The following is a 12,618-nucleotide window of genomic DNA, read 5'->3' as shown; positions in this document are numbered from 1 at the left end:
CTCGTTAGTGCCCAATCTATTCCCAGGTTCCAAGAATTACAAACACCTGCATGCCATCAGAGTAGTATAAGAGTCCTGAGACCACCACTGAAAGGTGCCAGTTCTTTGGTCAACTCGTATACCAGTACCTCGCTCCATGGTGTTCAGAACGATTAAGCACAGCCTTGTTCCTGAATTATCTACTGAGACCAAGATTCCGACGAAACCCCCCTTGGAACCCTTTCTACGCCCGCTACGACGACAGCGTCGCCCTCCGCAGTCTTCACGCCCGTGTTCAGCACTCGGGTTCGGCCCACAGCCACGTCCGTGCAACAGAACGAACTGGCCACTATGAATCCAGCAGACACGGATCCCGTACAAGAGGCCCTGACCAGCCAGGGCTACCTGTTGGGCGCCCATGACCAACTGCTTCGGAAGATCACAGACAACCTTCAGACGCTAACCATGAACGTGCAGAAGGTCAGTGAACGGATGGACCAGGTCTCCGCTTTGGCCTCCCCACCCACTCCGAGATCCCCGGCTACCCAAACTGCTCCGCCCGGGATGGCTTCGGCCTCAGAGTCCACAATCCCATCCCTTCGAGAACCGCCTGTGCCCGAGTCTGAACCCTACGCCGGGGACCTAGGCAGGTGCTGGGCCTTCCTGCTCCAATGCTCCCTGGTTTTTGATCTGCAGCCACGTACCTACGCTCCGACAAATCGAAGATTGCGTACATCATGGGCTTGCTACGAGGGGATGACTTGGCTTGGGCAACCGCGGTGTGAGATAACCTGCCGGAGGGCTGTTCCTCCTATCCCTCCTTTGTCGCAGAAATGAGAATGGTTTTCGAGCAATCCATTCGTGGCAAGGACGCCGCGAGACGGCTGCTTAATCTTCGCCAGGCTTCGCGAAGTGTGGCCAAGTATTCCAACGAGTTCCGGACATTGGCCGCAGACTCCGGGTGGAATGATGAGGCCCTACGAGAGGTGTTTCGGCAGGGCTTCTCGGATCAGATCAAGGATGAGCTGGCCACGAGGGACGACACGGACTGTCTGGACTCGCTGATCTCGCTAGCCATCCGATTAGACTACCGACTTCAGGAGCGTCAGAGAGAGACCAGTCGCCCCGGTCCTCGATGAAGTCCCCGGTCCACCTTGCCCGTCTCAGCCAGGTCCCCTTCCCCAGCCGCTCCCCGTGTGGCTGCTGCTGTTCCTGACCCCACCCCCCTAGGGGAGGAATAGATGCAGCTGGGACGAAACCCGGCTCTCCCCGGCCGAACGAACGCGGAGGTGGAGAGCTGGGGACTGTTACTATTGCAGCCAACCAGGCCACTTCCGGGATACCCGCCCTCAGCGGCCAAAAGGGAGGGCACCAGTGTGAAAAGGAGCCCTGGTGAGTCGAATGACACTCCTTTCAGCACCCCAGACACGGATGCAGATCCCGGCAACCGTGAAATACCAACTGCAGTCCCTGTCCCTATCAGCTCTGGTGAATTCCGGTGCGGAGGGCAACCTGCTGGACGCAGAGATAGCCACCCAGGCCGGAATACAGCGGGAGCCGTTGACCACCCACTGGAGGCACGGGCCCAGAGAAGCTACCGTGACGCCAACTGTTTTGGAACCCCTTGACTTATCCCGGGTCCCCAAGGAGTACCATGACTTAGCACATGTGTTCAGCAAACAGCGGGCCCTTTCCCTACCCCCGCACCGCCCATACGATTGTGCAATCGACCTTCTCCCCGCGGCCGCTCTACCCACCAGTCGCCTATTTAACTTGTCCCGGCCAAAGAAGGAGGCAATGGAAGGCTACATCAGTGAATCCCTCGCGGCAGGCATTATTCGACCCTCATCCTCCCCGGTGGGCGCAGAGTTCTTCTTTGTGGGGAAGAAAGACGACTCTCTCGGTCCCTGAATCGACTACGGAGGCCTGACTCAGATAACCATTAAGGTTAAATACCCACTACCTCTCATAAGTTCTGTGTTCGAGCCACTTCATGCGGCCCCATTTTCTCAAAGTTGGACCTCCGGAACGCCTACCATTTGGTCCGGATAAGAGAGGGGGACGAGTGGAAGACGACTTTCAAAACCCCTTTAGGCCACTTCGAGTACCTAGGCATGCCTTTCGGCCTCAACAATGCCCCCGCCGTTTTTCAAGCCCTGATTAACGATGTCCTAAGAGATTTCATGAACCGCTTCGTGTTTGTCTACCTGGATGACATCCTGATTTTTTCCGACAATCCCCAACAACACGTGCACCATGTCCGTCAAGTCCTGCAGAGGCTGGGGGAGAATAAATTATTTGTAAAGGCGGAGAAATGCGAATTCCACGTCCCCTCGGTCAGCTTCCTAGGGTATATCATTGAGAAAGGTCAGGTGAATGCTGATCCCGACAAGATCTGGGCTGTGGCGGAGTGGCCCAAACCCACGGACCGCAAGCAACTCCAACGGTTCCTAAGGTTTGCGAATTTCTATCGCCGGTTCATTAGAAACTACAGTCAGGTGGCGCCCCCCCCCCCCCACTTACCCGGCTTACCTCGCCCACCACACCATTCTGCTGGGATCCCGAGGCTGACTCAGCATTCACCAATCTGAAGAAGCGTTTCACCGCTGCCCCCATCCTGGTTCACCCGGACCCATCCCGGCAATTCATCGTGGAGATGGACGCCTCCGACTCCAGAGTAGGAGCGGTCCTATTTCAATGAGCAAGTTCGAACGGAAAGCTGCAGCCCTGCGCCTTCTACTCTCGCCGACTGTCTCCCTCCGAGCGAAATTACGACGCGGCCAATCGGGGACTACTGGCCGTCAGACTAACGCTGGAAGAGTGGAGGCACGGGTTGGAGCGGGCAGAACACCCGTTCGTGGTATGCACGGATCATAAGAACCTGGAGTGTATGAAGACCGCCAAGCGGTTGAACTCCCGTCAGGCCCGTTGGGTATTGTTTCTCGGACGTTTCCAGCTTACCCTCGCATACCGTCCAGGATCCAAGAACGGGAAGCCGGACGCGCTGTCCCGTCAACATGACACTAAGGAAGACACCACCAGTCCTGAGACGATCCTCCCTCCAATCTGCGTGGTGGCCACTCTGTCTTGGGAGATCGAGGCGAAGGTAAGAGAAGCCCAGCGGGACGACCCCGATCCTGGAAGCGCAGCAAGCGATCGCATGTACGTGCTCGCCTCCGTCAGGCCTCAGGTCCACCAATGGGGACACACATCCCGGTTTGCCTGCCACCCCGGGAGTGATCGGACCCTGGCTCTCCTGAGGAGGTACTTCTGGTGGCCGTCCATGGAGGGGAACACCCGCTCTTATTTCTTGGCGTGTTCCATTTGTACCCGGGGAAAGGCCTCTCATCGACCACCGGCCGGTCTACTTCGTCCTCTACCTATCACTGGTCGTCCCTGGTCGCATATCGCCCTGGACTTCGTCACCTGTCTACCCCTTTCCCGCGGAAACACAACTGTCCTCACAGTGGTAGACCGATTCTCTAAGGCGGTGCACTTTGTGGCCCTCCCTAAACTCCCATCCTCGCAAGAAACCGCAGATCTTCTCGTCCACAGCGTCTTCCGCCTCCACGGAATCCCCGCGGACATATTCTCCGATCGGGGTCCACAGTTCATATCGCAGTTATGGAAAGCCTTCTATCGAGCCCTAGGAGCAAGGGTCAGCCTGTCATCCGGCTTCCACCCCCAGACGAACGGGCAGACGGAACGGGTCAACCAAGACCTGAAGGCGACGTTACGTTGTGTAACGGCAAACCACCCGTCAACCTGGAGCGACCATCTCCCGTGGGTTGAGTACGCCCACAACTCCCTGATGAGCTCTGCCATTGGGAGATCCCAGTTCCTGTGCTTCCTTGGGTACCAACCCCCGCTGTTCCCCGCTCAGGAAGAAGATATCGCGGTACCGTCTATTCGGGACCATGTTGATTGGTGCCGGAAGGATTGCGAGGAAACTCGCAAAGCCCTACTCAGATCGACAAATCGAAATAAGAAAACAGCCGACCGACTCCGGACTCCAGCACCTCCAAGGCTTTCCTCCAAAGACATCCAGCTCAAATGCGATCCTAGGAAACTCGCCCCCCGCTTCCTGGGACCATTCAAGGTCGAAAGGATTATCAACCCCACAGCGGTCCGCCTCACGCTGTCTAAGTCCATGTGCATTCACCCAACCTTTCATGCGTCCCAGATAAAACCTGTCTCCGTCAGCCCTTTGTTTCCACCAGCTGAGACTCACCCCACAGCCCGGCTCATCGACAACCATCCGGCATACACTGTCCGAGGACTGCTAGATGTGCGCCGTCGGGGCAGGGGTCTCCAATACCTGGTGGACTGGGAAGGGTACGGTCCTGAAGAGCGTTCCTGGGCCCCCCGATCCTTTATCCCAGACCCCTCCCTCATTCAGGACTTCCATCAGGACCACCCAGACAGGCCGGGAGGTTCCCATTGAGGGGGGTGGGAGGTATTGAATGGCCCCTTCCGGCACCTGGCTGCCTTACTCCGGAATTGGGCCATTAACACCCTGTTAGTGCCCAATCTATTCCCAGGTTCCAAGAATTACAAACACCTGCATGCCAGCAGAGTAGTATAAGAGTCCTGAGACCACCACTAGAAGGTGCCAGTTCGTTGGTCAACTCGAATTCGAGTACCTCGCTCCATGGTGTTTAGAACGATTAAACACAGCCTTGTTCCTGAATTATCTATTGAGACCAAGACTCCGACGAATCCCCCCTTGGAACCTTTTCTACTCCTGCTACGACGGCAGCGTGCCCTTCCGCAGTTTCCACGCCCATGTTCAGCACTTGGGTTCGGCCCACAGCCACGTCCGTGCAACGCCAACAGCATTGAATATTTTCGAGGAAGTTACCAGAGAAGGTGATGAAGTCTATAGATGTCCACTGCCGGGTGGGGACAACAGCAAGATCCCTCAACGGTGGTTGGTCAAGAAGTTACTGTCTGTTGGCATTTTAGAAGAAGTACTAAATTGTCTTCACTGGAGAAGCCATGGAGTTGCGGTGTTGGGTCCTTTGTAGCTTGTCATCTATATCATCTAACTGAATTACAATGTGATTCAATTGATCAGCAGGTAACGGATGACTGCAAATTTGGCCTGTAGTGGAACTCGAGGGTGACTGTCGAAGCTTAAATTGTGCCTTATAACAGCTGAAAAAATGGGCTGAATAATGACAGATGGAACTTAATGCGCACAACCGTGAGGTGTTGCACACTGGGAGGAAATCCGGGGTATGACCTGCACTGTGACCGGCAGGGCACTGAGTAGTTCCTATGGACACAGGGGCCTGGGAATAGTTCATAAAACTGGAGATCTATAATTCATTGAATTTGAAGTCACGGGTGGACATGTTTGTTCAGATAACTTATGGCAAATTGGCGTTCATAAATCAATGAATTGAATTCAGAAAGTGTGAAGTTATGTTGAAGTATAAAATTTGCTGGGTTCTAATCTGGAGTATGGTGTGAGGTATTAGTAATCTAACTGCAGGGAAAATGCAATTAAGATTGATAAAGAGCAGAGATAATTTACAAGAATTGAGGTCCTCAGGACTTGAGGACCTGAGTTATTGCGAAAGTTTGAATAGGTTTGGAATTTATTTTATGGAACTTGGAAGAATGACAGCAGTTTTGATAGAGATATGGGGTATAGACAAGGGAAATGCTAGCAGGAATTTTTGTTCATTAAGTGATGACACGACAGCCAGAGTCCATGGGTTAATGTCGAAAGGTGAAATGGTTAAGGGGAGCATGAGTGCGAACCTCTTCGGTCAGAAATTCATGAGCGTGCGGACCGAGCTGCCAGTGTAAGTCTTGGATGCAGGCTTGATTGCAACATTTAGAAACATAGAAACATAGAAAATCTACAGCAGAATACAGGCATTTCTGCCTACAACGCAGTGCCGAAAATGAACTTACTTTAGAAATTGCCTCGTCTCTAAATATAGTCTCTAAAAATAGTCTCTATTTTTTAAAGCTCCAAGTACCTTTCCAGGGGTCTCTTAAAAGACCCTATCGTATCCGCTTCAACCACCAACACCCGCAGCCCGTTCCAAGCACTCACCACTTACCCTTGAGATCTCACCTTTACTTACTTCCAAGCACCTTAAAACTGGGCCCTCTGGTGTTAGCCATTCAACTGAAGGAAAAAAGACTCTGACTATCAACACGATAAATGCCTCTCTTCATCTTATGCACATCCATCAGGTTCCCGCTCAACACCCCCCCCTGTCCACCCCCCCCCCCCGCGTCGCACCAAGGAGAAATGGCCAATTTCACTGAACCTATTCTCGTAAGGCATGCTCTCCAATCCAAGCAACATCGTTGTAAATATCCTCTGCAACCTTCCTATAGTTTCAATATCCGTTCTGTACCGAGGTGACCAGAACTGAGCACAGTACTACAAGCTGGTCTGACTAGGATCTTATATAGCTGTAACATTACCTCACAGCTCTTAAATTCAGTTGCACCGTATATTGTCTTAACCACAGATTAAACCTGTGCAGCAGCTTTGCTTGTTCTGTGGACTCTCACGCTAAGAGCCCTCTGATCCTCCAACTGCCAATAGTCTTACCATTAATACTACATTCTGCTAGTATATTTGACATACCAAAGTTAACCACCTTACACTTACATGCGCTGATCTCTTTCAGCCACTTCTCAGTCCAGTTTTGCATCCTATCGATGTCCCGTTGTAACCTCCGACAGCCATCCACACTATTCACAACACCCCATGCTTTGTGTCATCAGCAAATTTACTAACCCGTCTCTCCACTTACACATCCATGTGATATATGAAAATAAATGACGAAGGGAAGGTGTCCCAGAATAGATCACTGAGGCACATCAATGGTCACCGACATCCATGCAGAATATGACCCGGCTACAACCACTCTTTGTCTTCTGTGCGCAAGCCAATTCTGGATCCAAAAGACAGGTTCCCCTTGGATCCTATGCCTCCTTAATTTCTCAATAAGCCTTGCATTGGGTACCTTATCAAATGCTTTACTGAACTCCATATACACTACATCTGCTGCTCTACGTTCATCAATGTGCTTAGTCACATACTTAAACAAATCTATCAGACTTTTAAGGCACAACCCGCCTTTCATAAAGCCATGCTGACTATTGCTATCATATTATGCCTTTCCAAATGTTCATGAAATCCTGCTTGTCGGGATTATTTCCATGAATTTACCAAGCATTGAAGTAAGATGCACTGGTGTATAATTTTATGGGCTATCCCTACTTCCTTTGTTGAATAAGGGAACAACAGCTGCAACCGTCCAATCACCCAGAACAAGCCCCGTCGCGTTGATGATGCAGAGATCACTGCCAGAGGCTCAGCAACCTCTTGTCTCTCCTCCCACAGTAGCCTGGTTACATCTCGTTCGTTCCCGGAGACCTATCCAAATTGATGCATTCCAATAGCTCCAGCACATCCTCTTCTATATGCCTAAGCTTTTCAATTCGCTGTACGTCAATTCGTCAATTCGCTGTACCTTTTCCGTAGTGAATACTGAAGCAAAATATTCATTAAGTACATCAATTGTATCCTCCGGTTCCATACACACTTCTCCACTGTCGCACTTGATTGGTCCTGTTGTCTCACGGCTTAAGCTCTTGCTCTTCACATACTTGTAGAATGCCTTGAGATTTTCGTTGATCCTCCTCACTGAGGCCTTCTAATGGCCCCTTCTGGCTCTCCTAATTTCATTCTTAATCTCCTTCCTGCGAGCCTTATAATTTTCTAGATCTCTATCATTACCTACTTATTTGAAACTTGTGTAAGCTTTTCTTTTCCTCGTGACAAGATTTTCATCAGCAATTGTACACCACTGTTTCCGTACCTTACCATTCTTTCCCTGTCTCATTGGAACGTACCTGTGCAGGACTACACGCAAATATCCCCTGAACATTTGCCACATTTCTGCCGTAAATTTCCCTGAGAACATTCTGTTTCCTATTTATGCTTCCAAGTTCCTGCCTGATAGCCTCATATTTCAATTACTCTACTTTAACACTTTCTTAACGTGTCTGTTCCTATCTCTCTCCAATGCGATGGTAAAGGAGACAGAATTGTTGTCATTATCTTCAAAATACTCTTCCACTGACACATCTGATATCTGTCCAGGTTTATTTCCCAATTCAAAATCAAGTACAGCCCCTCTTCTTGCAGGCCTATCTACAATGTGTCACGACACATTCCTGAACACACCTAACAAACTCCACCTCACCTAAGCACCTTGTTGGAGGGAGATGCCAACCAATATTTGGGAAATTAAATCTCCCAGTACGACAACCCAGTTATTAGTACACCTTTCCAGAATCTGTCTCCCTATCTGCTCCTGTTTTGTCCCTGTTAACATTGGGTTGTCTATAATAATAACCCAGTAGAATTATTGACCTCTTCCAGTTTCTAAATTCCACCTTCAGAGACCCAGTAGGCAATCCCTCCATGACCTACTCCATTTCTGCAGCCGTGACACACTCTCTGATCAGCAGCCTAATGATATTGAAATCTAAATGCCTGCACTTTGCTCCAATCCCTCAGCCACACATTTATCCTCCATCTCACTCTATTCCTATACTCACAGTCGCATGGCACAGGCAGTAATCCCGGGATTTCTACCTCTGAGGTCCTGTTTCTCAACTTCCTTCAGAACTCCCTGTCGTCTGTTTTCAGGACGTCCTCCTTTTCCTACCATGACATCTGGCTGTATATATTACCATTTCAGGATATCGTGGACTCGATCGGAAATATCCCATACCATGGCACCTGGGAGGCAAACTACCATCCGCATTTTTTCCTGCATCCACAGAATCGCCTGTCTCACCCCTAACTATAGAGTCCGCTATTACTGCCGCCCTCTTCCTTTCCCTACCCTGCTGCTCCACAGGGTCACACTCTGTGCCAGAGGCCCGGCCACTGTTGCATACCCCAGGTATGCCGCCCCTTCCCAACAGTACTCAAACAGGAAAATTTATTGTTAACGAAAACAGAAGTCTTTTTCAAAGAAGTTTTGGTATGTAAATAGATGGGACGTGTTTGTAGGTCTATTGTGCGTGTGCAGGTCTATGGGACTGGGACGTGTAACAGTTCCGCACAGACTAGATGGGCGATAGGGCCTGTTTCTGTTTTGTCGTGTTCTGTTACACAGTGATCTTATGACTCTAAAGAAACCACACTGGAGTGAAGCAACACTCTCGTATGGTGAGTAAATGTTGCTGTGGGAAGAGGAATCAAACTTACTTTCTCACAAAGACACGGTGAAATAAGAGTGGCCCATTCGATTCTTCGATGCACCATTTAGTACATGGCTGGCATCAACTACCGTTTCGTGGAGGTTCAGCTTCCGCCTTAGTTCCATTCGAATATCTACCTGTTTCCATCTTAAGCGTAACTCATGATCTGGCCTTCAGCACACGAAGGCGGCAGAGAATCCCGGAGATGCACGAACATCCCTGAAGCAAATGTCTACACACCTCAGAATGAAATGATGAAAGCCGTAACTCGTGATTTTTTCCCATTTTTCCATACTGTCCATCCGCTCAACCGATCTCAACATCGACTCTTACGACCTGTAACCTTTGAATAAGGTCAACCCTCATTCTTCTAAGCTCGTAACAATACAAGTTGAACTGTGGAGACTGCACCTTACCTTACATTAAGCTAGAGCATAATCGACAATAGTTATTACTACAGTATCACTCATATAACAATTACAGCACGGAAACAGGCCGTCTCGGCCCTTCTACTCCGTGCCGAACGTTTACTCTTACCTAGTCCCACCTACCTGCACTCAGCCCATAACCCTCCATTCCTTTCTTGTCCATATACCTATCCAATTTTATTAAAAGACAAAATCGAACCTGCCTCTACCACTTCTACTGGAAGCTCGTTCCACACAGCTACCACTCTCTGAGTAAAGAAGTTCGTCCCCGTGTTACCCCTAAACTTTTGCCCCTTAACTCTCAGCTGATGTCCTCTTGTTTGAATCATCCTTACTCTCAATGGAAAAAGCCTATCCACGTCAACTCTATCTATCCCTCTCATAATTTTAAATACATCTATCAAGTCCCCCCTCAACCTTGTACGCTCCAATGTATAAAGTCCCAACTTGTTCAACCTTTCTCTGTAACTTCGGTGCTGAAACCCAGGTAACAGTCTAGTAAATCTCCTCTGTACTCTCGCTATTTTGTTGACATCTTTTCTATAATTCGGTGACCAGAACTTTATACAATACTCCAAATTTGGCCTCACCAATGCCTTGTACAATTTTAACATTACATCGAAACTCCTATACTCAAAGCTCTGATTTATAAAGGCCAGCATACCAAAAGCTTTCTTCAACACCCTATCCACATGAGATTCCACCTTCAGGGAACTATGCACCATTATTCCGAGATCACTCTGCTCTATTGCATTCCTCAGTGCCCTACCATTTACCATGTATGTCCTATTTTGATTAGTCCTACCAAAATGTAGCCCCTCACACCTATCAGCATTAAACTCTATCTGCCATCTCTTGGCCCACTCTCTAACTGGCCTAAATCTCTCTACAAGCTTTAAAAACCTAATTCATTATCCACAACGCAACCTATCTTAGTGTCATCTGCATACTTATTAATCCAATTTACAACCCCATCATCGAGATCATTAATGTATATGACAAACAACATTGGACCCAGTACAGATCCCTGAGGCAACACCACTAGTCACCGGCCTCCAACCTGACAAACAGTTATCCACCACTACTCTCTGGCATCTCCCATCCAGCCACTGTTGAATCCATTTACTACTTCAATATTAATACCTAATGATTGAACCTTCCTAACTAACCTTCCATGTGAAACCTTGTCAAAGGCCTTACTGAAGTCCATATAGAAAACTTAAACTGCTTTACCCTCGTCAACTTTCCTAGAAACCTCTTCAAAAAATTCAATAAGATTTGTCAAACATGACCTTCCACGCACAAATCCATGTTGACTATTCCTAATCAGCCCCTGTCTATCCAGATAATTATATATACCATCTCTAAGAATACTTTCCATTAATTTACCCACCACTGACGTTAAACTTACAGGCTGATAACTGCTCGGTTTACTCTTAGAACCCCTTTTAATCAATGGAATCTCATGTGCAATACGCTAATCCTCCGGCACCAGCACTGTACCTAATGCTATTTGAAATATTTCTGTCAGATCCTCTGCTATTTATACACTAACTTTCCTCAAGGTCCTAGGGAAAATCCTGTCAGGACCCGGAGATTTATCGACTTTTATATTCTTTAATAGCGCGGGTACTGCCTCTTCTTTAATCATTATAGTTTCCATAACTACCCTACTTGGTTCCCTTACCTTACACAATTCAATATCCTTCTCTTTAGTGAATACCGAAGAAAAGAAATTGTTCAAAATCTCCCCCATCTCTTTTGCCTTCGCACATAGCTGTCCAGTTTGATTCTCTGAGGGACCTATTTTATCCCTCACTATCCTTTTGCTATGTATATAACTGTAGAAACCCTTTGGATTTATTTTCATCTTACTTGCCAAAGCAACCTCATATCTTCTTTTAGCTTTTCTGATTTGTTTCTTAAAATTCAGAGGCATGCCACTCTTTCATTTCGCCAGCGTAAAGGCATGGTAGAAGAAGACCTACCACATTTCCGACCGTGCTCCACCTGATTTTCTCGACATTCAGCGTTACCTCGTGCCCTGCTGGAGCCGAGCCGTCATAATATCCGATATTTACAATATTGACGCTGCCCTTGAAATTCGTTTGTAAGTTCACGAATTCGTATCTTGGCACTGGGTCGCCATTTTCATCAAAATATACGGTTTCACCCTCTTTTGCTGTGAAATTCACAATGCGGAGGTAGTGCAGCAACTAGGGAGGAAGGAAGCAATGAAAATTATTCTTGAACCGGTGCATGGGTTTGGAACATAAGTACTGACGTACAAATTTACAGTAAACGTAAATGATTGAAATGTGTTGACTTGCAAGTAAAAAAGAGCCGCATTTTTGAGAGTGCCGAAGGTCGAATCTGGCATAAAATAGCTGACGCAAAAAAAGTACTGCCAGTGAAAATCAGCGGACCAGGCTTCGGCTGTGGCTGGAACTGGGTTGACAGTAAATCTACCTTCAGAACTGATACCTGACCCGGTAATTCCCTGCAGCAGTTTGATTTTCAGCATTGATATTGGAGGCGGGGAAGAAGTATAACGTAGATATTTTTGGGAGAGTAGAGGGTGTTCAAGGAATAAAACAATTGCAATGGATCACCAGGTATAGCCACTGAATAAGGTGGTGTGTGTTGTACATCTAAGGTATTTATTTCAAATCGTCCTCTGCGATTGCACGCCACTACAAAGATGAAAGAGTGCAGTCCTTCACGAACTAGTCTGTTGGGTGATGCCCTACACCACCAGTTAATATAGAGCAGTAAATTACATACGGATCTAATCTCAAAAATGTGTACCAGTGCCCTTGCCAGCCTTCAGCTAATTTCTTCTGCTAATAACCGATGAGTGAAATTACAGATATTGGTGAAGTTTGCACTTCGAAATATCAGCTACTCCATTCCACCCTTACAGCTTAGCGTGCTATGTGATTGGGAAATTGAGCCCAAG

The 12,618-nt window shown here is 48.2% G+C and overlaps 1 protein-coding gene across 1 annotated transcript in view; it reads right to left on the bottom strand.

Moving 5' to 3' along the window:
* LOC140724663 (extracellular calcium-sensing receptor-like) overlaps positions 1-12,618 on the bottom strand; it is a 36,142-nt gene that overhangs the window by 5,590 nt on the left and 17,934 nt on the right. Inside the window, exons 4-6 of the mRNA XM_073039089.1 lie at positions 11,714-11,875; positions 9,937-9,964; positions 8,522-8,562 (exon numbers count right to left, since the gene is read on the bottom strand). Coding sequence (XP_072895190.1) covers positions 8,522-8,562; positions 9,937-9,964; positions 11,714-11,875 — 231 coding nt within the window. The remainder of the gene's footprint in view (positions 1-8,521; positions 8,563-9,936; positions 9,965-11,713; positions 11,876-12,618) is intronic.

This window comes from Hemitrygon akajei, chromosome 3 (assembly GCF_048418815.1).
Source record: "Hemitrygon akajei chromosome 3, sHemAka1.3, whole genome shotgun sequence".
NCBI classification, from domain to species: Eukaryota; Metazoa; Chordata; class Chondrichthyes; order Myliobatiformes; family Dasyatidae; genus Hemitrygon; species Hemitrygon akajei.
The sequence above is the reverse complement of the archived record's forward strand: the minus strand, read 5'-3'. Positions and strand labels throughout refer to the sequence as shown.